At 44.4% G+C, this 24,382-nt stretch overlaps 1 protein-coding gene and 1 long non-coding RNA gene across 5 annotated transcripts in view; one reads left to right on the forward strand and one right to left on the reverse strand.

Annotated features, from left to right (window-relative positions):
- Positions 1-23,807, reverse strand: part of CLPB (ClpB family mitochondrial disaggregase) — a 146,320-nt gene extending 122,513 nt beyond the window's left edge. For 3 of the 4 annotated variants that reach the window (XM_082340329.1, XM_082340327.1, XM_082340328.1), the window contains exons 1-2: positions 23,328-23,807; positions 19,837-19,888 (exon numbers count right to left, since the gene is read on the reverse strand). In XM_082340329.1, the coding sequence (XP_082196455.1) occupies positions 19,837-19,888; positions 23,328-23,730 (455 nt within the window). In that variant the 5' untranslated portion in view covers positions 23,731-23,807. The remainder of the gene's footprint in view (positions 1-19,836; positions 19,889-23,327) is intronic. The other variant, XM_082340326.1, reaches the window with a different exon arrangement.
- LOC309605100 lies at positions 553-16,772 on the forward strand. The gene is made up of 2 exons (XR_014231230.1): positions 553-3,949; positions 4,016-16,772. It is a non-coding gene; the product is annotated as an uncharacterized lncRNA (long non-coding RNA).
- Positions 23,808-24,382: the final 575 nt, after the last annotated feature.

Genomic DNA, 24,382 nt, shown 5'->3' on the forward strand with positions numbered 1-24,382 from the left:
GTGAAGTATGTCAGAAAGAGAAAAACAAATACCATATGCTAACACATATATATGGAATCTAAAAAAAAAAAAAAGGTTCTGAAGAACCTAGGGGAAGGACAGTGATAAAGACGCAGACGCAGAGAATGGACGTGAGGACACGGGGAGGGGGAAGGGTAAGCTGGGATGAAGTGAGAGAGTGGCATGGACATATATACACTACCAAATGTAAAATAGATAGCTAGTGGGAAGCAGCCGCATGGCACAGGGAGATCAGCTCAGTGCTTTGTGACCACCTAGAGGGGTGGGATAGGTAGGGTGGAAGGGAGACGCAAGAGGGAGGAGAAATGGGAATATATGTATATGTATAGCTGATTCACTTTGTTATACAGCAGAAACTAACACACCATTGTAAAGCAATTATACTCCAATAAAGATGTTAAAAAAAAAAAAAAGGGCTTCCCTGCTGGCGCAGTGGTTGGGAATCTGCCTGCCAATGCAGGGGACACGGGTTCGAGCCCTGGTCTGGGAGGATCCCACATGCCGCGGAGCAACTAGGCCCGTGAGCAATTACTGAGCCTGCGCGTCTGGAGCCTGTGCTCCGCAACAAGAGAGGCCGCAACAGTGAGAGGCCCGCGCACCGCGATGAAGAGTGGCCCCCACTTGCCACAACTAGAGAAAGCCCTCGCACAGAAAAGAAGACCCAACACAGCCATAAATAAATAAACTACATTCTTTTAAAAAAAAAAAAAGAAGAAGAAGTACAGGAAGCCCTAGTTTTCTGTAGACTGGGCTGACTGCAAGCTTAACAGACTAGGAGTATAATGCAGCTGCCAAGAAAGCTAATGCAAGCTCAGGCCATGTTAATAGATTCTTAAAATCTCTAAAAAGGGGATCACTGCCCTGCTCCTCCCAATAATGGTCATGCCACACTGGAATTCAGAAGGGGCACCAAAAACTTTGTGGCTACTTCATTAGAAAATGACTAGGATGAGGAGAAGACTTGAAATCACAATTTAGAGAACCAAGGGTTATTTGGCTTGGAGTTCTGTCTCTTAATATTTAAAAGTCTGGAACAGGAAAAGGGAGCTGTGTAGTCCTAGAAGACAGAGCAGGGACCAAAGAGGGGAGCAGTAGAGAGCGCTAACTACATAACAGCAGCCCACCATGTGTCAAGTGCTATGCCAGGTGCTTTCACAACATTACCTCAGAATTCACCATGACATAAAATATAATACTTTTCTAATTACAAAGTGTTTAAGCTTACATTACTCCAACTGCCCAGAATGTCTTTCCACTGAGCTCCTTATATCCAAATACTACCCATCTCCAGGCCCAGACTAAATGCCCCCTTGTCTATGGAGCCTTAACTTTTTGTATGTACTAATTACAATTCTCTCACCAGACTGAAAGTTCTTTGAAAGGCAAAGGTCATGAGGATACATCTTTATGCTCCTTCTCAATGCCAAATGGGGCATACTGCTCATGATGGGCCTTAAGAATGAATAAATGGCAAAGAAAATGTACAAATGGCCAAAAAACTTATTAAAAGATGCTATCAAGGAAATGCAAACCAAAACCACAACGAGATACCACTACACACATACTAAAGATGGCTCTAATAAAAATGACAATAACGAACGTTGGCAAAGATGTGGAGAAATCAGAACCCTCATATTCTATATTGCTGATGAGAATGTTAAAATGGTGTAGTTACTTTGGAAAATAGTCTGACAGTTCCTCAAAATGTTAAACATAGAGTTACCATATGACCTGGCAGTTCCACTCCTAGGTATAGATATAAAAACATACGTTCACACAAAACCTGTACACAAATGTTCATAGTAGTGTTATTCATAATAGTCAAAAAGTGAAAACACAAACATCCATCAACTGATGAATGTATAAATAAAATGCAGTATATCTATACATGGAATATTATTCAGTCATTAAAAGGAACAAAGTACTGATACATGCTACAACAGAGATGAACCTAATTAAAACATATTAAGTGAAAGAAGCCAGTGACAAGAGGCCACATATTGTATGAGTCCATTTATATGAAATACCCATATAGGGAAATCCATGGAGACAGAATGTCAATTAGCAGTTGCCAGGGTCTGGGAGAGGGGGGAATGGGGAGCGACTGCTAATGGGACTGGGTTTTTTTGGGGGAAATGGTGATGAAAATGTTCTGGAATTAGAGAGCGGCGATGGTTGCATAATCTTACAACTATATTAAAAAACCACTGAACTGTATACTTTAAAAGGGTGAATTTTATGATATGCAAATTATATCTCAAAAGGAAAAATAAAATGAATGAGTAAATGTTTGACCAATCAGAGTCTGCTTATCATTCAGGAGGCAGAGTGTGTCTCATACCTAGAGGTGCCCAACTGAGGGCTGGATGTTGCCCATCAGAGAACCTAAAGAGGAGACATGAATACTGGAGAGGAAGTGAGGCTGGAGACAAAAGTGCCTTGGGTCCTAACAGACCCATTCGGGGGCTGTACCTGAGTCCCAATTGGCCCTGGGAAGGATACTGCTCTGCCTGCTGGACTATGAACCCCTGGGAATTTCAGGGGCCTCCTCCAATTGTTTGTGCTTTACATTCAGTCCCTGCACACTATCTGCAAAAGCTGGTCAAATACACAGACTTCCCGGGAGGCCTGGGTGCTATCCTCCCAAACAAAAGGGCATTGAGATGGAAGCCTCAGCTCAGCCTCAGAGAGGGATTCTTATGCAGCCTTCCTGGGCCTCCCATCCACATGAATGGAGGATCCTGGAGACCAGTCAGCCTGCCCAGCTGCTGTACCCTCCTGCTGGGTAGACTCTGGAGAATAAACAAGGTTTTATTCAACCAGTCAATCAACTGGCCAGACTCTATCTGTACTGTGTGCTTTCTGAGTGCCCAGTCAGCCTTGTATGACTAGCTATGGTGAAGGCAGGAGGAGGTGCCATCTACCTGGCTGTGACAGCATGGCCTGGGTGAGGAGACATACCCATGAAGCAACTGAGGAGAAAGACAAGGAGGTGAAAACTAAACATGATACCATTTGGCTCAGACTTTAAGGCTGTGGGAATGTTGATAAGAAAGATCAACATGGGCTGGAACGAGCAGTGAACTGCAGTGAGAAAAGCACATACTTTGCATTCACGTGGTACTCGGTTTAAATCACTGGTCTACTCCTTACAAGCTGTAGGGTAGTAAGCACTAAATCTGTCTGAGCTTAAAGTGGAAAATGATTATAACGCAATCTGTTTTGCAATACTGCAGCAAAGAATGAAGATAATACATATACAGTATCTGGTACTCTGCCTCACACAGAGTGGGTATCTAATAAACGGCAGCTATTATTACTAGGGAGGGTGAGCTTTCTGGAAAAGGAAGGGCTTGAAGGGGGCAATGAACCATGAACAGGATCTAGATAGGGGTGTGAGGAGAACAGGGGTAGAGTTGGAAGTGCTACAAAGGCTCACAGGTAGGAAGAAGTAAGCTGCGTGTTTAGGGCTAGAGAAGCCAGTTCTGACTGGAATGGGGGTTCTTGGGACAGAGGGGAGCCGGCTTGGCTGGGAGGAATGCAGGGGTGGGGTGGGGCCTGTCAATGAAGAGCAGAGTTGAGGGCAGGAGAGATAAGGGATCTAGATTTGACATTTATCTTCAGGAACCTTATAGACTCCCAATAAGGCAGACTGAAATGGTTCTCTGTTGAGCTACAAAATATCTCCCTGAGCCTGGAAAAGTGCTGGGAAGAAACTGTGACCCAGGCAAGCTCCATTCTGCTTCGGGCCTCACAGCCTCCTCATCTGTAGAATGAAGCGGTGGGTCACTTCCAAGGGGGTGACTTTGGGTAAATTACTCAAGCAATCCAAATTTCTGTTTCATCATCTACGAAATGGGGCTATACTACTTGCACAGTTGTAAGGATTTAGTGATTTAAGTCTCACATAATGCCTATCTCAAAAAAGGCATTCAATAAACATTGGTCACTATTAGTAATAGTTAATAATGTTATTAAAATATTATTAAAAAAGGCATTCAATAAACATTGGTCACTATTAGTAATAGTTAATAATGTTATTAAAATATTATTATTTTATGTGCTTTATAATATACATATATAACGAATATATGTAAAAAATATACAAAAGTATGTTGTCAAAGTAATATGCTATAAACATTAAACAAAACTCTGAATATACATGGGTTCTAAAAAAATGTAGTAAAACTAAGCATGATAGGCTGGGTGTCTTTTTACTCCACCTTAATATCCATTTACCTTGTGTTCATTCGCTGGGGTCTCTGAATGCACACTAGGAGCTTAAGAAAAATGTAGAGGGTAAAAACAGATTATCCAGAAAATCCTATCCATTATCTTAATTTATTTTGCTAGTTCAGGGGCAAACACTTAGTGTAATTAACAACACTCAAAAACAACACCTACTACGTACTGAGCACCTGGTATGTGCTAGGCACAGCACTCGCTGGTTTTTCTCATTTAATTTTCTCATTTAATACTCACAGCAAAGGTGTGAGGTAGGTCAATCATCATCCCACTTTGCAGATGAAAAATCGAAGGCTAGAGAGGTTAGGCTACTTTCCCAAGGTCACAGAGCTAACAAATGGCACAGCTGGGATCCAAACCTTGTTTTCTCAGACTGACAGCTGGGAATCAAACCTTGTTTTCTCAGATTCTGAATTCCTTACTGACAGGATTCCTGCCAGTGATATGAAAACCTCTCCAGCAAACCCACTGACAGAGTCACAAGAAGAGAACCACTTACGGCCTGAGGAGGACTTTGGGCCTGGGACCACTGCTCCAAAGGGAGGAGAGGGAAGGAAGCAGGATGTAGAAGAACCTTAAAGTTCGAAAGTCAGATTTTCTGAGGAGGCTTTTCAAACAGGACAGAGAGAGCAGAACTGTGAGGCAAACTGCTAAAGTGAATATGGTAAGCCCAGTAACATATTAGTTTGACTATTTTTAAAATTCTTAGATTTCTCTATGTTCCTCAGTTTCCAGGAAAACTCCATGGCAAAAAATCCAACTGGTTCCAGTCACGCTGATAGGATTTGTGTTATGGCCATGACTGAGCTGGGACTTTGGAGAAGAAGCACTTGGGCCACAGCAATGGTGGTGGGGAGATACAGCCTGACAGCTGCCCCTGCTGGGGAGCCCTGGGGGACTGCAGTTTTGTGGTCTCACTGCCTCCGTGGCTAGATCAGTGCCCAAGAAGATGCTGGCACACACAAGTTGGTAGGCACTCAGGTTGGTTCCTAATGTTTCTCAGCAATCAGAATGGTTGCTGAAGAGGGCAGACAGCAGAAGCAAGAAGAACTACAATCCTGCAGCCTGTAGAATGAAAACCACATTCACAGAAAGACAGACAAAATGAAAAGGCAGAGGACTATGTACCAGATGAAGGAACAAGATAAAACCCCAGAAAAACAACTAAATGAAGTGGAGATAGGCAACCTTCCAGAAAAAGAATTCAGAATAACGATAGTGAAGATGATCCAGGACCTCGGAAAAAGAATGGAGGCAAAGATCGAGAAGATGCAAGAAATGTTTAACAAAGACCTAGAAGAATTAAAGAACAAACACCTAGAAGAATTAAAGAACAAACAGAGATGAACAATACAATAACTGAAAAGAAAAATACACTAGAAAGAATCAATAGCAGAATAACTGAGGCAGAAGAATGGATCAGTGACCTGGAAGACAGAATGGTGGAATTCACTGCCACAGAAAAGAATAAAGAAAAAAGAATGAAAAGAAATGAAGACAGCCTAAGAGACCTCTGGGACAACATTAAACGCACCAACATTCGCATTATATAGGGGTCCCCGAAGGAGAAGAGAGAGAGAAAGAACCCAAGAAAATATTTGAAGAGATTATAGTCAAAAACTTCCCTAACATGGCAAAGGAAATGGGCACCTAAGTCCAGGAAGCACAGAGAGTCCCAGGCAGGATAAACCCAAGGAGAAACACACTGAGGCACATAGTAAACAAATTGAAAAAAATTAAAGACAAAGAAAAATTATTAAAAGCAACAAGGGAAAAACGACAAATAACATACAAGGGAACTCCCATAAGGTTAACAACTGATTTCTCAGCAGAAACTCTACAAGCCAGAAGGGAATGGCATGATATATTTAAAGTGATGAAACGGAAGAACCTACAACCAAGATTACTCTACCCAGCAAAGATCTCATTCAGATTCGACAGGGAAATCAAAAGCTTTACAGATAAGTAAAAGCTAAGAGAATTCAGCACCACCAAATCAGCTCTACAACAAATGCTAAAGAAACTTCTCTAAGTGGGAAACACAAGAGAAGAAAAGGACCTACAAAAACAAACCCAAGACAATTAAGAAAATGGTAATAGGAACATACATATCAATAATTATCTTAAATGTGAATGGATTAAATGCTCCAACCAAAAGACATAGACTGGCTGAATGGATACAAAAACAAGACTCATAAATATGCTGTCTACAAGAGACCCACTTCAGACCTAGGGACACATACAGACTGAAAGTGAGGGGAAGGAAAAAGATATTCCATGCAAGTGGAAATCAAAAGAAAGCTTGAGTAGCAATACTCATATCAGATATAATGGACTTTAAAATAAAGACTATTACAAGAGACAAGGAAGGGCACTACATAATGATCAAGGAATCAATCCAAGAAGAAGATATAACAATTATAAATATATATGCACCCAACATAGGAGCACCTCAATACATAAGACAAATGCTAACAGCTATAAAAGAGGAAACCGACAGTAACACAATAATAGTGGGGGACTTTAACACCTCACTTACACCAATGGACAGATCATCCAAACAGAAAATTAATAAGGAAACACAAGCTTTAAATGATACAATAGATGAGATAGATTTAATTGATATTTATAGGACATTCCATCCAAAACCAGCAGATTACACTTTCTTCTCAAGTGCACACAGAACATTCTCAAGGATAGATCATACCTTGGGTCACAAATCAAGCCTCAGTAAATTTAAGAAATTTGAAATCATATCAAGCATCTTTTCTGACCACAACACTATGAGATTAGAAATTACAGGGAAAAAAACGTAAAAAACACAAACACACAGAGGCTAAACAATATGTTACTAAATAACCAAGAGATCACTGAAGAAATCAAAGAGGAAATCAAAAAATACCTAGAGACAAATGACAAAAAAAAATGACGATCCAAAACCTATGGGATGCAGCAAAAGCAGTTCTAAGAGGGAAGTTTATAGCAATACAATCCTACCTCAAGAAACAAGAAAAATCTCAAATAAACAATCTAACCTTACACCTAATGGAACTAGAGAAAGAAGAACAAACAAAACCCAAAGTTAGTAGAAGGAAAGAAATCATAAAGATCAGAGCAGAAATAAATGAAATAGAAACAAAGAAAACAACAGCAAAGATCAATAAACTAAAAGCTGGTTCTTTGAGAAGATAAACAAAATTGATAAACCTTTAGCCAGACTCATCAAGAAAAAGAGGGAGAGGCCTCAAACCAATAAAATTAGAAAAAGGAGAAGTTACAATGGACACTGCAGAAATACAAAGCATCGTAAGAGACTACCACAAGCAACTTTATGCCAATAAAATGGACAACCTGGAAGAAATGGACAAATTCTTAGAAAGGTATAACCCTCCAAGACTGAACCAGGAAGACATAGAAAATATGAACAGACCAATCACAAGTAATGAAATTGAAAATGATTAAAAATCTTCCAACAAACAAAAGTCCAGGACCAGATGGCTTCACAGGTGAATTCTATCAAACATTTAGAGAAGAGCTAACACCCATCCTTCTCAAACTCTTCCAAAAATTTGCAGAGGAAGGAACACTCCCAAACTCATTCTATGAGGCCACCATCACCCTGATACCCAAACCAGACAAACATACTACAAAAAAAGAAAATTACAGACCAATATCACTGATGAATATAGATGCAAAAATCCTCAACAAAATACTAGCAAACAGAATCCAACAACACAATAAAAGGATCATACACCATGATCAAGTGGGATTTATGCCAGGGATGCAAGGATTCTTCAGTATACACAAATCAATCAATGTGATACACCATATTAACAAACTGAAGAATAAAAACCATATGATCATCTCAATAGATGCAGAAAAAGCTTTTGACAAAATTCAACACCCATTTATGATAAAAACTCTCCAGAAAGTGGGCATAGAGGGAACCTACCTCAACATAATAAAGGCCATATATGACAAACCCACAGCAAACATCATTCTCAATGGTGAAAAACTGAAACCATTTCCTCTAAGATCAGGAAAAAGACAAGGTTGTCCACTCTCACCACTATTACTCAACACAGTTTTGGAAGTCCTAGCCACGGCAGTCGGAGAAGAAAAAGAAATAAAAGGAATACAAATTGGAAAAGAAGTAAAACTGTCACTGTTTGCAGATGACATGATACTATACATAGAGAATCCTAAAGATGCCACCAGAAAACTACTAGAGCTAATCAATGAATTTGGTAAAGTTGCAAGACACAAAATTAATGCACAGAAATCTCTTGCATTCCTATACACTAACAATGAAAGATCAGAAAGAGAAATTAAGGAAACAACCCCATTCACCATTGCAACAAAAAGAATAAAATACCTAGGAATTAAAAAAAAAAAAAAAAAAGAATGGTTGCTGAGCAGCTGAGCACATCAATCCCCTCTCAACCACCCCTGCCCCGCCCCCAACTCAGCTGTCACTGCTGTTAGAATAAGACAAAGCTCCTTACTATAGACAGCCTCCAATGCCTTGCAAGACCTGCTTATTCTCTAAGCTCCTGGCACCCCCCTCTGAGCTGCAGTCCCATCAGCCTTTTTCAGTCCTTCACACTTGCTGTTGTTCCTCCTGCCACGGGGCCTCTATAAACAAAAGTTCCTTCTGCCAGGAAAGCTCTTTTTATCCTTCTTCACCTAGGTTAATTTTTCCTCTCCTTCACTTCGGACTCAAGCTTCCTCTGGGAAGCTTTCCCTGACCAGAGGAAATCTCTCAGAGGCACTCAGGATTCTCCATACTATTCCTTTGCAGCATTTGTCACAGTTGTCATTTCATATTTGCATGATTAACGTCTGACTAGGCTTTAAGCGTCATGAGGTGAGGTCTGTACATTTTTGGCTTAACCACTGATCCATCAGGGCCTAGCACAGTGCCAGCACACAGTAGGCACTATTTGTTGAATGAATAAATGACTGAACTAATTCACCATTTTTATTTTTTTCCTAAGGGATGTCAGTTCCTCCATTTACAGGTTTCCTCCATTTACAGGTTTATTATGACTGTAAATAACTATTAACGTCTGCCTAATTCTTACCATTCACCAAACACTTTTACAATTCTAAGTATTTGTTAACTGTTACGTGAACAGATATGAACAACACAGCAATGGTCTCCCACCTCCAAAACTCACAGTACTGTGGGAGAGAGAGAGAGAGAGAGAGAGAGAGAGAGAGAGAGAGAGAGAGAGAGAGAGAGAGAGAAGGAAACAGATGACCCATCCCAAAAGAGGGTGATAAGTGCTATCACAGAGGAAGTAGTATACAAGTACCCGGAGGGCTAGGGAAGGCTTCCTGGAAGACGTGACACTGATGACCCAAAGGATGGGTAATTTTCTAGACCACAAGAGTTCACCTGCCTGGAACTCTCACGAGATCCTGGGAGGGTGGCCTGGCACGTTATCTTCCAGTCGAGGTCACTAAGGAAGTTAAGGGACTGCCAGCTCAAAGCCATACAGCCAAGAAGCAGTGAGGCCAGCACTAGAGGCTCAATCCCAGGGCTGGGCTCCCCTTCAGGGGCATCCCTCCTTCCCCCAAGCCACCCCAGTAAGCCCTGGCTGTTCTCTGCTCCTGGGCTTGGCCAACCACCTGACTCTGCTGGGGTTCTCAGCAGCTCACTGGCTGTTTCCACAACTCACCTACTCTTGAAGTTCATAAAAAGCTGCTAACCCAATCTTCCCCAGTTGCTTTCCATCACCAGGGAGCAAGCAACCAGAGACTCAGTAAGTCCACACCTCAGAAAAGGTGCCAGGCCCTGGACCACTCTGCAAAATTGTTTGTTTGGTGAAGGCCCACTTGAGCAAGCCCTGGCGTTTTAGTGTGTGATTTGGACCCTCCCCAAAGGGCTCAGTTTTTTCTGTAGAGCTTAACCCTGAGAATTATATTTCTAAGTTCTCAGTGGGAAGCCCATTAACAAGATTTGGAAACTAAGATTCAAAAAGGGAGGGTCTATGACCTACTAAGGGTCATAGAGGCAGTTACTGTGACAGAAGTGGAACCCAGGTCTTGTTTTTTTTATTTAATAATCTTCACTTTAATGCTAATTATTTATATAAGAGAACCACTGAGAATTAATTTCTGACAGTGCTATTTTAAATAAAAAATATCATCTTTAGAGTTACGTGATGATGTTAACAGATGAGGTTTGTAATATATTTTAAATACATACTGCTCTTCTCTCTAAAATCCAAGCCAGCTATTTAGTGACAAATTCAGTGGCAAACTTTAATAACTTCAGTCAAACTTTAGTAACTTTTCTATCAGCGACTGATTCTGTCTCCTGAATAATAATGAACTTAGTAATTCCAGGGTAATACAGTGACTAGAACGGTCTAGGTTTAAATCCTGTCTCTGCTGGCCTTCTTCCTGACTCTCTGTTCTTGTTTCCTTATCTATAAAGTGGAGGTAATGATATCTATCTCTTAGGATTGTTATAAGCATATAGTTAAAGAGCTTAGAATTGTGCCTGGCACATTACAAGTATTCAATTACTGCTAGCTGTTATTTTTTTTTTAACGTCTTTATTGGAGTATAATTGCTTTACAATGGTGTGTTAGTTTCTGCTGTATCACAAAGTGAATCAGCTATACGTATACATATATCCCCATATCCCCTCACTCGTGCATCTCCCTTCCACCCTCCCTATCCCACCCCTCTAGGTGGTCACAAAGCACCGAGCTGATCTCCCTGTGCTATGCGGCTGCTTCCCACTAGCTATCTATTTTACATTTGGTAGTGTATCTATATACCTGTCACTCTCTCACTTTGTCCCAGCTTACCCTTCCCCCTCCCCGTGTCCTCAAGTCCATTCTCTACATCTGCGTCTTTATTCCTGTCCTGCCCCTAGGTTCTTCAGAACCTTTTTTTTTTTTGGTAGATTCCATATATATGTGTTAGCATACGGTATTTGTTTTTCTCTTTCTGACTTACTTCACTCTGTATGACAGACTCTAGGTCCATCCACCTCATTACAAATAACTCCATTTCGGGTTTTTTTATGGCTGAGTAATATTCCATTGTATATATGTGCCACATCTTCTTTATCCATTCATCTGTCGATGGATACCTAGGTTGCTTCCATGTCCTGGCTACTGTAAATAGTGCTGCAATGAACAATGTGGTACATGACTCTTTTTGAATTATGGGAACCCAGGTCTTCTAATCCTAAAAACCTTGTATTCTTTCTGTAACATTATGCTGCCTTCCAACATCCCAGAATTCAAAAAAACCTGTGTGGGTTATACCCTAGCATTCAAAAAAACGCTCTCAACAAGCATCAAATTACAAGAGTGATGCCAGTTAGGCCTTGACCTTTGGTCTAGGATAAAGCTTTTGTTTCAGCCTACTGCAAGCCACAAGAACATTTACATATTTACTGGTTAAGAGAGTCAGATGTTTTGGTTGCTCTGATGCCATCATTAATATCTTCCCATCAAGCCAAAATGATACAACAATCAATAGACAGACAGCCTCCCTGAGGCCCCGAGACAGCCAAATGTATTTACCAGCCAGGGTTTTTGTTAATTAGATAAAATCCCTGGATCAATATGCAGAACATTTACCTATACTGTAGCTAAGCACATTCTGGACACCTTAATCCTGGCACATGGACAGCAAGTGCCTCAAGCCCCAAGCTGGGGCATCTGGGGACAAGAACCAAACCAAGCCATCAATGCAGAGCTAGAATAAATGCGTTTAGCCTTCAACAAAACCCAACCCTTTCTTCTTTCCTGTGTTGCAAATCAAACCAGACTTTTTTCCAAAGGTGTCCAGTAAAAAACTTTTAACTGGTATGAAGTACTTCATTGTCTAAAACCATCAAACCAGAAATCAAAACAAAATGTCAAAACAATCTCTAAACCGATCATTGAGGCAGCATGCTATGTATAGCAGGAAGAGTCAGAAAGACCCACTCAACTGCCTAGTTGACCTCTCCACTTGAATATCTCACTGAAACGTTAAACTCAGCATGTTCAAAACTGAACTCATCTTTTTCTTCCAACCCAGTCCTCCTCCAGGATCTTCAACTCAGCAAATGGTAACAGCATCTCCACAGCTGATCAAGCCAGGAAACAGAAATTCATTCTTTTTTTTTTTTTTTTTAGAAATTCATTCTTAACACCTTCTTCTCCCTTATCAACCGTATCCAATTCTATTCATTCATTCATTCATTCAAGATTCACATATTGAGTACCTACTACATACCAGGTACTGACACTGTTCTGCACATCACCAAGTCCTGTCTAGCTTACCTCCCCCATCTCTGCTACTGACATCTTACTTCAAGTCACCACCTGCCATCATCCTCTCTGGTCTGGACTACTCCAGTCACTTTCAACCGGTTTTCTGCATCCACCACAGCTCTATCAATCTATTCTCCACAGAGCAGCCAGAGTGATCTTTTAAAATTACAGATCTAGATCATGTCACCATGTATGTGTCTCTCTCTTTCTCTCACATACACATACCTTAAAATTCTTCAATGGCTGCCCACTGTTCTTAGTAAAAATAAAAATCATTAACTTGGCCAACAGATCCAGTGTGATATGGTCCTTGCTTAACTTTCCAACTTTATTTCACACCCTCTCCCACTTACTCTCTAGAGTCCAGTCATACTGGCCTTCTCTAATTCCTTCACATCTTTGCTTGACTCAGGGCCTTCTACCTACTGTCCTTCTAACACAATGTTCTCGTTTTCTCTTCATCCTTCAGAGTTCACTTCAATCTCACTCAGATGCTTTGCCTTACTGACAACATACCCCCACCCCAACCCCTCCTATACTCAAGGTTAGATTCCCAAGTGTCTTGTACTTCACTTTTTAAAGAGTTTTATTAAGATATATTTCACAGGACTTCCTTGGCAGTCCAGTGGTTAGGATTCTGTGCTTCTACTGCAGGGGGTACAGGTTCAATCCCTGGTCGGGGATCTAAGATCCCACATGACATGCGGCACAGCCAAAAAATAAATAAAATAAATAAATATTTTAAAAACTCTCCTCTAAAAAAAAAAAAAAAGGAGAAATAAAAAAGATGTAATTCACATACCATAAAATCCATCCATTAAAAGTACACAACTCAATTGTTCTTAGTAGATTCAGAGTTGTGTGATCTTGACTACTAACCTCAGAACATTTTCATTAGCCCAGAAAGAAACTCTGGACCCATTAGCAGTCACCTCCTATTCCCTCCCAACCCCAGCCTCTCCAGTCCTTGGCAATCACCAATCTACTTTGTCTCTATGGATTTGTCTGTTCTGGACATTTTATGTAAATTGAATCATATAATATGTGGTCTTTTGTGTCTGGCTTCTTTCACTTAGCATAATGCTTTCAAGGTTCATTCATGTTGTAGCATATACCTAGCAGTACTTCATTTCTTTGTACTGATAAATAATATTCCACTGTGTGGCTATACCATATTTTTATTTATCCATTGATCAGTTAATAGACTTTGGAGTTGTTTCCCTCTTTAGGCTACTATGAATAATGCTGCTGTGAACGTTCATGTACAAGTACATTAATATACATGTTTTCATTTCTCTGCAGTACATACCTAGGAGTAGACTTGCTGGATCATAAGGTAACTCTATGTTTAATATTTTGAAGAACTGCCAACTGTTTTCCAAAGCAGTTACACCATTTCACATTCCCACCAGTAATATATGAGGATTCCAATTTCTCCACATTCTTACCAACACTTGCTATTATGTCTTTCTGATTACAGCCATCCTAATGGGTGAGAAGCGGTATCTCATTGTGGCTTTGATTAGCATCACCCTAATGCTAATGATGTTTGGCATCTTTTCACGTGCTTATTGGTCATTTGAAAATCTTTTTCGGAAAAATGTCTATTCAGATCCTTTGTCCATTTTTAAATTGGGTTAACTTTTTAATTGTTGAGTTGTAAGAGTTCTTTACATATTCTGGATGCAAATCTCATATAATTTGCAAATATTTTCTCCTTTTCTGTGGGAGAGTCTTTTCACCTTCTTGAAAGTGTCCTTTGAAAACAAATGTTTTTAATTTCCATGAAGTCCAATTTATCTAATTTTTTCTTTGGTTTCCTATGCTTTTGGTGCCATATCTAAGAAGGCTTTGCCTAGCCCACAGTCACAAAGATTTAATCCTATGTTTTCTTCTAAGAGTTTTATAGTTTTAGCGCTTACATTTAGGTCTATGATCCATTTTGAGTTAATTTTTGTGTATAGGTGAGGTAGGGCTCCAACTGCATTTTTTTGTATGTGGATATCCAGTTGTCCCAGCACCATTTGTTGAAGAGACAAACTGTTCATCACTTTGAAGTACATAATTATAATTGCATAATTCGTCACCTGGCTCCCGGTTAGACTGTAAGTACCAAGAGGGCGGGAACTGTGCCAATCTTGTTCACCACTGTACCTCCAGCACTCAGTCCAACGCCTAGCTCCTAATAAGCACTCATATATATTGGTTGAACTAAGTAATAATTCTATTATTATTAATGAACACTCAACAACTCTGTAAGTTATAGGTATTATATTTCCATGTTACTTAGTCTTATAGAAGTTAGGCAACTTGTGCCTTGTTTTGCTGGTTCTCGATTTTTGACTTATGTGCTCCCTCTTCACCTGAGAAGAGGGTCAATGAGCTCCTCCAGAGCAAGTACTGCTTCCCCTTCCTCATTTTGTTGCCACCAACACAAATTTAGCTCAGGGCTAGGCACAACGGACAGGCCGGACAGGTGAGTGACTGAGGGACAAATGGACAATGCCCTCCATGACCAGGTCCCTTCCTATCTCCAGTCTCTCCTGGCCTCAGGCTGTGATCCAGCAACACCAAACAGTATATAATTTCCCCTCCTCCCACACACTCTAGGCTGTTTCTTGCCTCAGTGCTATCACTTACACTGTTCCCTTTACCTGGAATGCCTTCTCCTTCTATTTGTTAAGCCCTCCTGATATTTTAAGACTCTAATCTTTTTCACTAGGAAATGTCCAAGAGGTGTCATTTCCTCTAGGACATTCTCTCTGGTCCCCCAGGTTGATTAGTGGCATATGCTGGCCTCCTGTCTCAGCAGTGATCACACTGTGTTACCACAGTCTTCCCCAGACTCCTTCACTGAGGGGAGGAATCATGTGTGGTCAGATGTCCCCTGTGCCAAGTATACAACCCAGCATATGACAGGTGCACAGTAAAATTTTGTCAAATGAACAAATGAATCCTGGAGAGAAAGGGCAGAGTGTCTGCAGTCCAAGAATGACACTATCAGACATCCTTCTTTTAAAAAGCACTTGGGCGGATGGAAACAACTGAGTTAAGCACTCAGCAGAGGGCTTCCCTGGTGGCACAGTGGTTAAGAATCTGCCTGCCAATGCAGGGGACACGGGTTTGAGCCATGGGCCGGGAAGATCCCACATGCCGCAGAGCAACTAAGCCCGTGTGCCACAATTACTGAGCCTGCGTTCTAGAGCCTGCGAGCCACAACTACTGAAGCCCGTGCGCCTAGAGCCCATGCTCCGCGACAAGAGAAGCCACTGCAATGAGAAGCGCACCGCAACGAAGAGTAGCCCCCGTTCGCGGCAACCAGAGAAAAGCCTGCGCGCAGCAACAAAGACCCAACGCAGCCAAAAATAAAATAAATAAATTTTTAAAAAACAACAAAAAAAGCACTCAGCAAAGGTCCAGCTCCCTGCCGGGAGAAGGGAAGTGGGTAGGGGTATAGTCTTTCGCCCAAGTTTGTTCGAAAGGAAATGTGATCTCCACTGGGAGAACAGGAGGCCTCACTTCTGCCAGCCCCGACAGCTCCTCACATGGCTCAGCCCGAGGTTGGACAGATGTGCCTTCAGACTGCCCTGTGCCCTAGGTTTCGGGTGAGTGGTTCCTGAGTCCAGAAGCCAGGCTTGGGTTTGGGCTGAGCCCAGGAGCAGGGCCACCTGCTCATGCTGCTGACAGGTGGGACAGGGGCCTCAGGCCTGGGCTTCCACTCCTGAAGAGCCAGACCTGAACTTGCTAACAAGGTGTAAGTGCCTTGGGGGAGGAAGGAAACAGCTGCCACACAGGGAGAAAGGAGGCGAGGACAATGGGAAGAAAAAGGGACCCAGCCTTCCTCTGATATAGCAAATGGGAGTATGGAAATAAGGCTCTGGATTGCCTGTTTCAGGTTTGCTGAAAAGTCAGTAAAAAGCAGCTTTCCCGGGGCTTCCCTGGTGGCGCAGTGGTTGAGAATCTGCCTGCTAATGCAGGGGACACGGGTTCGAGCCCTGGTCTGGGAAGATCCCACGTGCCGCGGAGCAGCTGGGCCCGTGAGCCACAATTGCTGAGCCTGCGCATCTGGAGCCTGTGCTCCGCAACAAAAGAGGCCGCGATAGTGAGAGGCCCGCGCACCGCAATGAAGAGTGGCCCCCACTTGCCACAACTAGAGAAAGCCCTAGCACAGAAACGAAGACCCAACACAACCAAAAATAAAATTAATTAATTAATTAATTAAAACCAAAAACAAAAAACCTAAGCCTTTAAGCGCCTCAAGGTTATCAAAAAAAAAAAAAAAAAAAAAAAAAAAAAAGCAGCTTTCCCCAACTTTCACTATGCTGGAGAAGAGGATAAGACATGTGGGAAATCAGACCTTGTCCCTGCCCTGGGGAGGCACACAATCCAGTGGTTTAAGGTGAAGTCTAGCCCAAACCTTCTTAATATGAAAAAGAGTGTGGCGAGTAGCAGAACCTTCCCTGCCCCTTTAGCCAGGCAGGCCTATACCACGAACGGTTAGCCAGCTCTACATAAAACAGGTCAACAGTGCCCACACTTCAGGTGGCTGTCCAGAGCTGTTGGCTTGCTGCATGAGGATTCCTCATCTGTTCCTGATTTGGGCAGCATGGGAACCGCACTGGTTTTCCTGTTCATGGGCTGAGTGCCTCCTCAGTCCTGATGTTCAGCCCTGCTTCTCCCGCCTGACCTCCAACCTCTCTTCTAGCAAAGGATTCCTCTCCTGCCATGGCTAACACGGCTCTTCCTAGATGACCCACGTACCTTCCCAGACCAGCAGGCAGCTGTGGGGCAACGGGAAGATCACACTCAGCTGGGAGGAGTCAAGGAAGTCTTCACAAGGGCTGTAGGACTTGAGCTGACGCTGGGAGGCTTTAAGCAGAGGGTAATGAGCACCGTGTACAGAGAGCCGTCTGTGTGGAGGGCCCACACCTAGAACCTAGGAACTGCAGATTCCAGAGTATCCTTAAAGAGGATGATGAAATTTCCCGCCTCTGAGCAGAAGAGCTTCAGATTGCTGCCCTTCACTATCCAGAGCGCTCCCAAGACTCTGGGGCCAGCGGAAGGTAGGGGGCCATCAGGGCAGAGACACACACAGCACAGAATCCAGAGAGGGCAAGGAGGAAAGGAGGGTAGAGGACAATATTATTACCAGGTCTGAGTTTTATTCCAAATACTGATTTAACCACACATCATACACATGGTGACCCAACCACGTATAAACTATAGTAAATATTTTTTTAAAATTGAGAATGGAATTCTATCCTGGTATCAGCAGGTCTGTTGGGCAGAACTAAAGGCCAGGACACACAGAGGAAGAAATTAGGGGTAGCGTTAAGCACCTGTGCAGAGTCTAGGGCGTAAAAAGCCTAAACAAGGACCTGCGGTAGGAATTCAAGAAAGCTTCCTTCTAGCAAGGGTGGTCGGGCTCTCCCCACCCCTACCTGTAGGTCTAGCTCTCTGAGTGGGAAGAACTGTGATTGGTAGGTTACATGTTTGTTTCCTTGAGACCAGGTGGTGGTGGTGGGGGGAGATTGTCAGTTCTGAGGGGCAGGGTCTGTGCCTTGCTCATCTCTGACCCCCTCACGAGGGGTGAAGGGAGATTCTGATTGAGTCATCATGACCAAGAGAGATAGGACAAGAGGAGGCAGGAGAAAGGCAGGTTAGAGACTGGTGACACACAGGAAAGTCCCTACAGACCCTATCCACACAGGCAAGGATGAATGTTCTGAATCACACACACAACATAAATTCAATCACTTCCTGTAATTTTGGGGCAGCGGTTTACCTGCTAATGAGAAAAATGTGTATTTGAAAGAGCTAAATCAATCAACCCTTGGGGGCTCAATGGAACAGGGTAAACTCAGCCTCCCCTAGATAATGGAAAGGTGGATTCACAGCACTGCTGCTCTGTAAATGCACTGCCTACACTGGCTCGCCAGAGGAAAGCAGCAGCCTGGCAGCAGTTACCTCAGCAGTCATCAGCAGGTGATTAAAGGGTCAGCAAAGGCCTTAAAGGACGGGGCACAGACACTTTCCGCCCCCTCATGCCATCGTACTGCAGCAGAAGGAAACGAGGCTCATCTGTTTCTGGCCACGCACTGCCTGCAGTTATGAATGGCTCTTGTAACAACAAGCTGACATCTGTGCTTGGTTTTAAAGATGCATCATCGCATGTTTATTAAACTATTGCTCCATCATATTTATTTGGCTACGAAACAACTCCCAGCCCATACTTCCAAAAGTGGTTTATTAAAAACTAAGCCTTGAACATTAATACTCAAAAGCACCCTTGAGAATCAATAATAATGCTGCAGATAAAATGAAAGGGAATCAAAGCAGTAAGTCTTGATGGGGGCTGTGACTGCCTTTCGACACTTTCTTGTATGTTCAGGCAACTGGAGTGAGGAAGAGCACCAACGGGTGTGCAGCGCTGGGTGCAGTGACAGCCTCTCCTAACACCTGACTTCCTGTTTAAAATGTGGACATGGTGGCAGGGAAGGGAGGGTGTCCTATGGCCACCTAGCTCTATACAAAAGGCAAAAAAATGGCCAAAGTTAGGTCTAATGCGGGCCACTAGTTTCACCAAGAATGAAGCCTCTGCCCCTAAACAACAGCCCCATACTGATGCCCTACGTCTGAGCATCCGTCCAGAACACAGACTCTGCCCTGCCCTGGGCACCAGGCTGAGGCCCGAGTCAAGTCCTGTCCCTGAGCAAGAACGAGTCTCAGATCTAACTGACCAGTGGTCATTAGGGGAACAGCTGAGCCAGGGAGGCTAGAAATGCAGTCAGCCCCTGGGCAGGGGCCCAGCATGTGCACCCAGCCCTGCAGGCAGGCTGCTCTGGCAGAAAGGTCTCTTCCAGCTCCCTCTCAAATCTCCAAGCCTCTCCACTGGTGCCCACCTGCACCCCATCCAGGCAACAAGCAATTACAAGTGACCAATCCCACAGAGAAACAAGAACAAACTGGAAGATTCATTGAAGAACCTACAGGATGTACAGGAACGCCAAACCACACCCTTCAAAGAACAAAACAGCCAAAGGATCCGGGGATGTTTGGGGCCAGAAAAAAGACACAGGGACTGATTCTCTACCTTAAAATATCTAAGGGTTGACCTGGGCCAAAGGAGCCCAAGTGACTCGGTGACTACAAGGAAGCCACAGGGTTCAGTTCCCAGCTCACTGTGAGGATTTCCTCCAAGGCAGAGCCACCACCAGAGCAAGGGGCCCATCCCGCTCAGCCCTCCTGCGCGGGAGAGCAAGGCCTGGGATATGACACTCACCTGCTGACTTCTTGGACATTGTTGGCTCGAACAGCTTCCATCAGGGCTGCATCTGAAGAGAGAGGGGGCACTGGTCAAATCCCTGGCCAGGACCTACCCCTCAGGGCTGCTTGGAGGGCCCAGTAAGACAGTGGAAGTGGAGGCACTTCAGAAACATGGGCTTTAGCAAGTGAAAGGATGCCAAGATATACAAAGAGAAAGCTAGTCATCCCCTGCCTACGTGGTAGCCTCTGTTAACAACCTGCCTTCCACGTCTTTCTATTAGAGCCCAAACGCTTAACTCTCATCACAAAGGTGATCCAAATAACGTGTTAGTACCACGTGTGGCCTACAGTAATCAGTGTGTGAACTCCTTCACTCTTCATGAGCTATAAAGCTCTGCAGGTTTATGTGATTATCACTGTTATTAATCATCCCCCTACCTTGCCCCACTCTCTCCCCCAACTTCAGTTTCTCAGCCTAGTTTTGAATCTTGATGTCACAGGTCACAAGCCCAGCAAGAGGGACAGGATAGGGAGGAGCAGGCAGGGATGTGGGCCCCTCTGAGAGTGGAGACAGCCTCGACCAGGAGGCCAGGCTCCAATACACTCTGCCCGCTATTCACCATGTGCTATGGCAGCCCCTCTCCCTCTCAACCCCAGCTTCCCTGACTACAAAGCAGACAGTAATCCCTGCCCTGACGGCCTCACAAGGATGCTAAAGAAATACTAAAGAAATGAAATAATGGCTGAAAAATCTGCAAACACCCAAGTGCCAAGCCCAACAAAGGGAGATCCAAAGCAGAGGGTTCCAATCAATCCTTTAGGAATCACCAGGCCTAGCAGAAAGGCAATGTTAAGTCTGGCCTGGCCTGGACAGCCTGTAGGCTGTTGGCACCACCTTGTGGCCAAAAGGAAAAGCTGCCTGGCTCGAAAAAACTCAAAAGTCAGCAGAGGCACAATTCTTTCCTGGGCCGGTGGAACACTTTGAGCCCAGCTGGTCCTGAGCTCCACTGATGGGCACTGGACAGACTCGTACCCATCCCTGCCTCAAGGAGCTCTCAGTCCAGCCAAGAGAGTCACCCAGTAAAACATGAGAGGAAGCACTGGAGCAGGGTGGAAGGAGCAGACTCGGGCTCCAGTCCTAACTCTGCCACTTACTTTCTGTATGACCTGGCTAACTTACCTAACCTCCTGAGCCTCAGTTTCCTCACGTGTACAATATCCACCTTATCATGCATATACAAATCAGTTCTGTGGTTCAGACCTATGCATATGCCTCCACCTCACCTCCTGGCCTAGACTGCAGGGCCAGGTCTTCCTTGGTTACCTTCCCCAGTTGTTCTCCCAACGCACACCCAAGCATGCTTGGGCAGCCCCTAGCTAGAAGGGAAACAAGCCTTCCTCAGATATTGCTGTATCTACTCTCCCCTCAGTCTTCAAAAAGAAGTGGCCTCTGCAAGGTCACAGAGGGAGTGAGGAATGAGCTGAGATCAGAACCAGGGCCTCCTGGCTCCTAAAGAGCAGTAATGACTGTGCTGCGCTGAGGGTCTCAGCTTACAACTCAAAGTAAGGGGACAGGGTAACTGGCAGGTCAGAAGGATTGAACTGGTCATGGTTTTGGTCATTATCTATTTTGGTGAACAGACCCTAGTCTCTTTGCTGGGGTTCACACGCCACAAAGTCCAATCTGGAGCCCCCCAAAAGTTCTAAGGCAAGACCTTGGACACCTCCCCCCCATCCTTCTAAACATACTGGCCTCGGAACATTCCCTGCTCATCAACTTTCCATTGCCTACAGGAGAATTCCAACCTTTCCAAACCCTCGTGCCTGATATCCAGACCCCACTCCATCTGCTCTCACCTCATTCCAAAGACCCCCTGTCCTCCAACCAGGCTGGACACTCTGCTAGCCTCTATACATGCCAAGCTGACCTGCGACTACTTTATCTTTGTTCCTGGAAACCTCTGCATAGAATACAAACCATCTCAAGGTACATTTACTAAGTACCTACACTAAATACCAGAGACTATGGTGGACAAACAACGTGAAAGTATTAAGGAAGGGAGCTGGCATCAACCTGAAAATATCAAGATGCACTCGCTGCTCTCATGGAGCTCACAATATTCACTCTCCTTTTCATCTTTGCCTTATCCTTCGGAACTCAAGTTCAAATTCCCCATCCTCCAGGAAGGTCTCCAATCATTCAGGAAGGCTTTCCTGACCCTGCTGGCCTTCTGATCCCCCAACAACACACTGTCAGACCACTCACCAGACCCACAGGTCTAACTGCCTGCACTGTCCCCTTAACTGGCATTGTGTTAAGTTAGGAGTTCTACATCAAGCTCCAAAGTAGGCACACACAGAGTATTCATAAAAATATTGGAAGTAATAGAATCATAGCATGCCCAAGCTAGAAAAGCCCTTAGGGGTTCTATTTCAACACCCTCATTTTGTAGATGAGAAACCAGAGGACCAGTGAGGAGGAGCAAAACTCCAAAGTCACAATGGGAGTTAAGAGGTAGAACCAAAACAAGATCCCAGGTGTCCTTACTCCCCATCCAAGGCCCTTCCTTTATAGCTGGTCACATCTGCTGAATAAACAAATGAATGTCAAGGGAGTCCCTCCTTTTGGTCCAAAATCTCAGAGCTTGGGATGCATGGAATCTAGGAACACCATGCCTTAGTCTTCTCCCTTGAGGAAAAGCTGAGAACCTGAGTAGTTGGACCCACGTAGGCCAGAAGTCTAGCTCTCTGCCTGCTCTCCCAGTCCCTGCTCGGCTCCATGCACCCAGGGGGGATGCCAACCTGGGTCAGCCAGCCCCCATGATTGCTCTGGGGCTCTACAGAGCCACTTCCTTGTCTTCCTTCTCCTGCCAACTGCCCCACATAGCAAGATCACCTCATGCCTGAGACCAGGCACAGCAAAACCTTAGGAGTCTCCCTGATGGATACACCCATGCTGCTGAACTCCAAGAAGAGTCAAAATAACAGCACTGTAAGAGTACTGAGAAATCATCCTTCACTGTATAAGTGGGTAAACTGAAGCTAGAGAGGAGCAAGGGGCGAGCAGGGCCAAAGCTGGCATTGAAACCAAGTCTCCTCTTCCTTTCTTAGGCCACCTTAGGGAGGGCAACTTCTCTAAACCATCTAATGGTTGCCCTTAAAACACGCGCGGTTCCTTGGAGACCTCTTAAAAGAGGAACTGAACCAGGCGATACGGTAGAGAAAATGCTCCCATTGTACAGATGGACAAAGTGATGCTCAAAGAAGGGAGGCTGACCTGTAATAACTGTATTATTATACAATAATAGTTGTACAATTTGGGAAATTATACAACTCAGAGACACTGAACTCTTCGGCCTGCTCTATGACCTGATGATGTCTAGGTCCTACCAGGACTGAGGCTCCGGTGGTTTAAATCTATATGCAACTCCCACCCTCCAAAGATAAGGAGTCAGGACACTCCTCCCGCCTCCCACTTCCACAAACCCATACTGTCCCGATAATCACCCTTGTTGGACGGGCTCTTGCTGTAACAGTGTACCACCAGCACCGTCGCCAGCGCCCACACGCCCATTCCGGCCCTGTTGAGGACCCCGTTCCAGCTGTCCTGTCCAGGCAGAGTGTCTTCGGGGCCAGGAAGGCGTCCCCACGTGGCGGCTGCGAGGCAGGGGGTCTCGGTACCTCCTCTCTGGCTCCCCGCAGTGGCTGTCCCTCCTCTGGTGAGTAAGGCCGGCGATGTTCCAGGGCGCCCCCCGATGGCTGCCCTCAGCCACTGAGGCTCTCCGCGTCCCCCGGTGGTCACACTCCGGTCGGTGGCACTCCCACGGCTCCGGAGCGATGGGGACCTAAGCAGCTGGAGGAGCAGCCGCGGCGCCGGCGCTGTTCTCAACACCAGGGACCCCAGCATCATGACAGCTGCTTCGGTAACCCCCTGGTGCCGGCCCCTGTGCTGGCCACGTCCAACATGGCTGCCGCGGCGCGTTCGAAGACGCCGCGTAGTGGAATTACGCACTACTTCACGGGAGTGGTAGTCCACAGCCCTAGATCTTGACGCAGAGGAGGAAAAAATAAACTACACTTCCCAGAAGGCTCTGGAACTTGCGCCAGAATGACTGCCGACTTACGGGAGCCCGAGGCATGTTGGGAAATGGAGATCGGGTGGGGGGGGGGGCGTGGCAAGAAGGGAAACAACCAAGTAGGGGCGCGGCGATCAAGAGTTAAGGTTGGAATTCCAGAGCCGCTTTCCAAGTTTAGTTAAAACGTGCGACGCAATTTCGAACTGTTGTAAAGTAAACAGGAATCTTCAGCGAAGGCCAATTATGAAACTTATGTTTATTTCTTTTAGCCTATATCTCTTTTCAGCCTGGGACTGCTTTCAAAAAGATATCTAGGTAACTGGTGCACCTGAAATAGGAATTCCTTTTCCTACACAGACTTCCTTTCGGTTGAAAAACTGACGCCTAATCTTGCTTGTCTTATTTTCAAAGGGCTTTCACATGGGCTATCTCATCTCATCCTCATGGTAGCTGCATATGGGAACCTGGGCAAGGACTATAATTCCC

The sequence above is a fragment of the Balaenoptera borealis genome (genome assembly GCF_965194805.1).
Source record: "Balaenoptera borealis genome assembly, chromosome: 11".
NCBI lineage: Eukaryota > Metazoa > Chordata > Mammalia > Artiodactyla > Balaenopteridae > Balaenoptera > Balaenoptera borealis.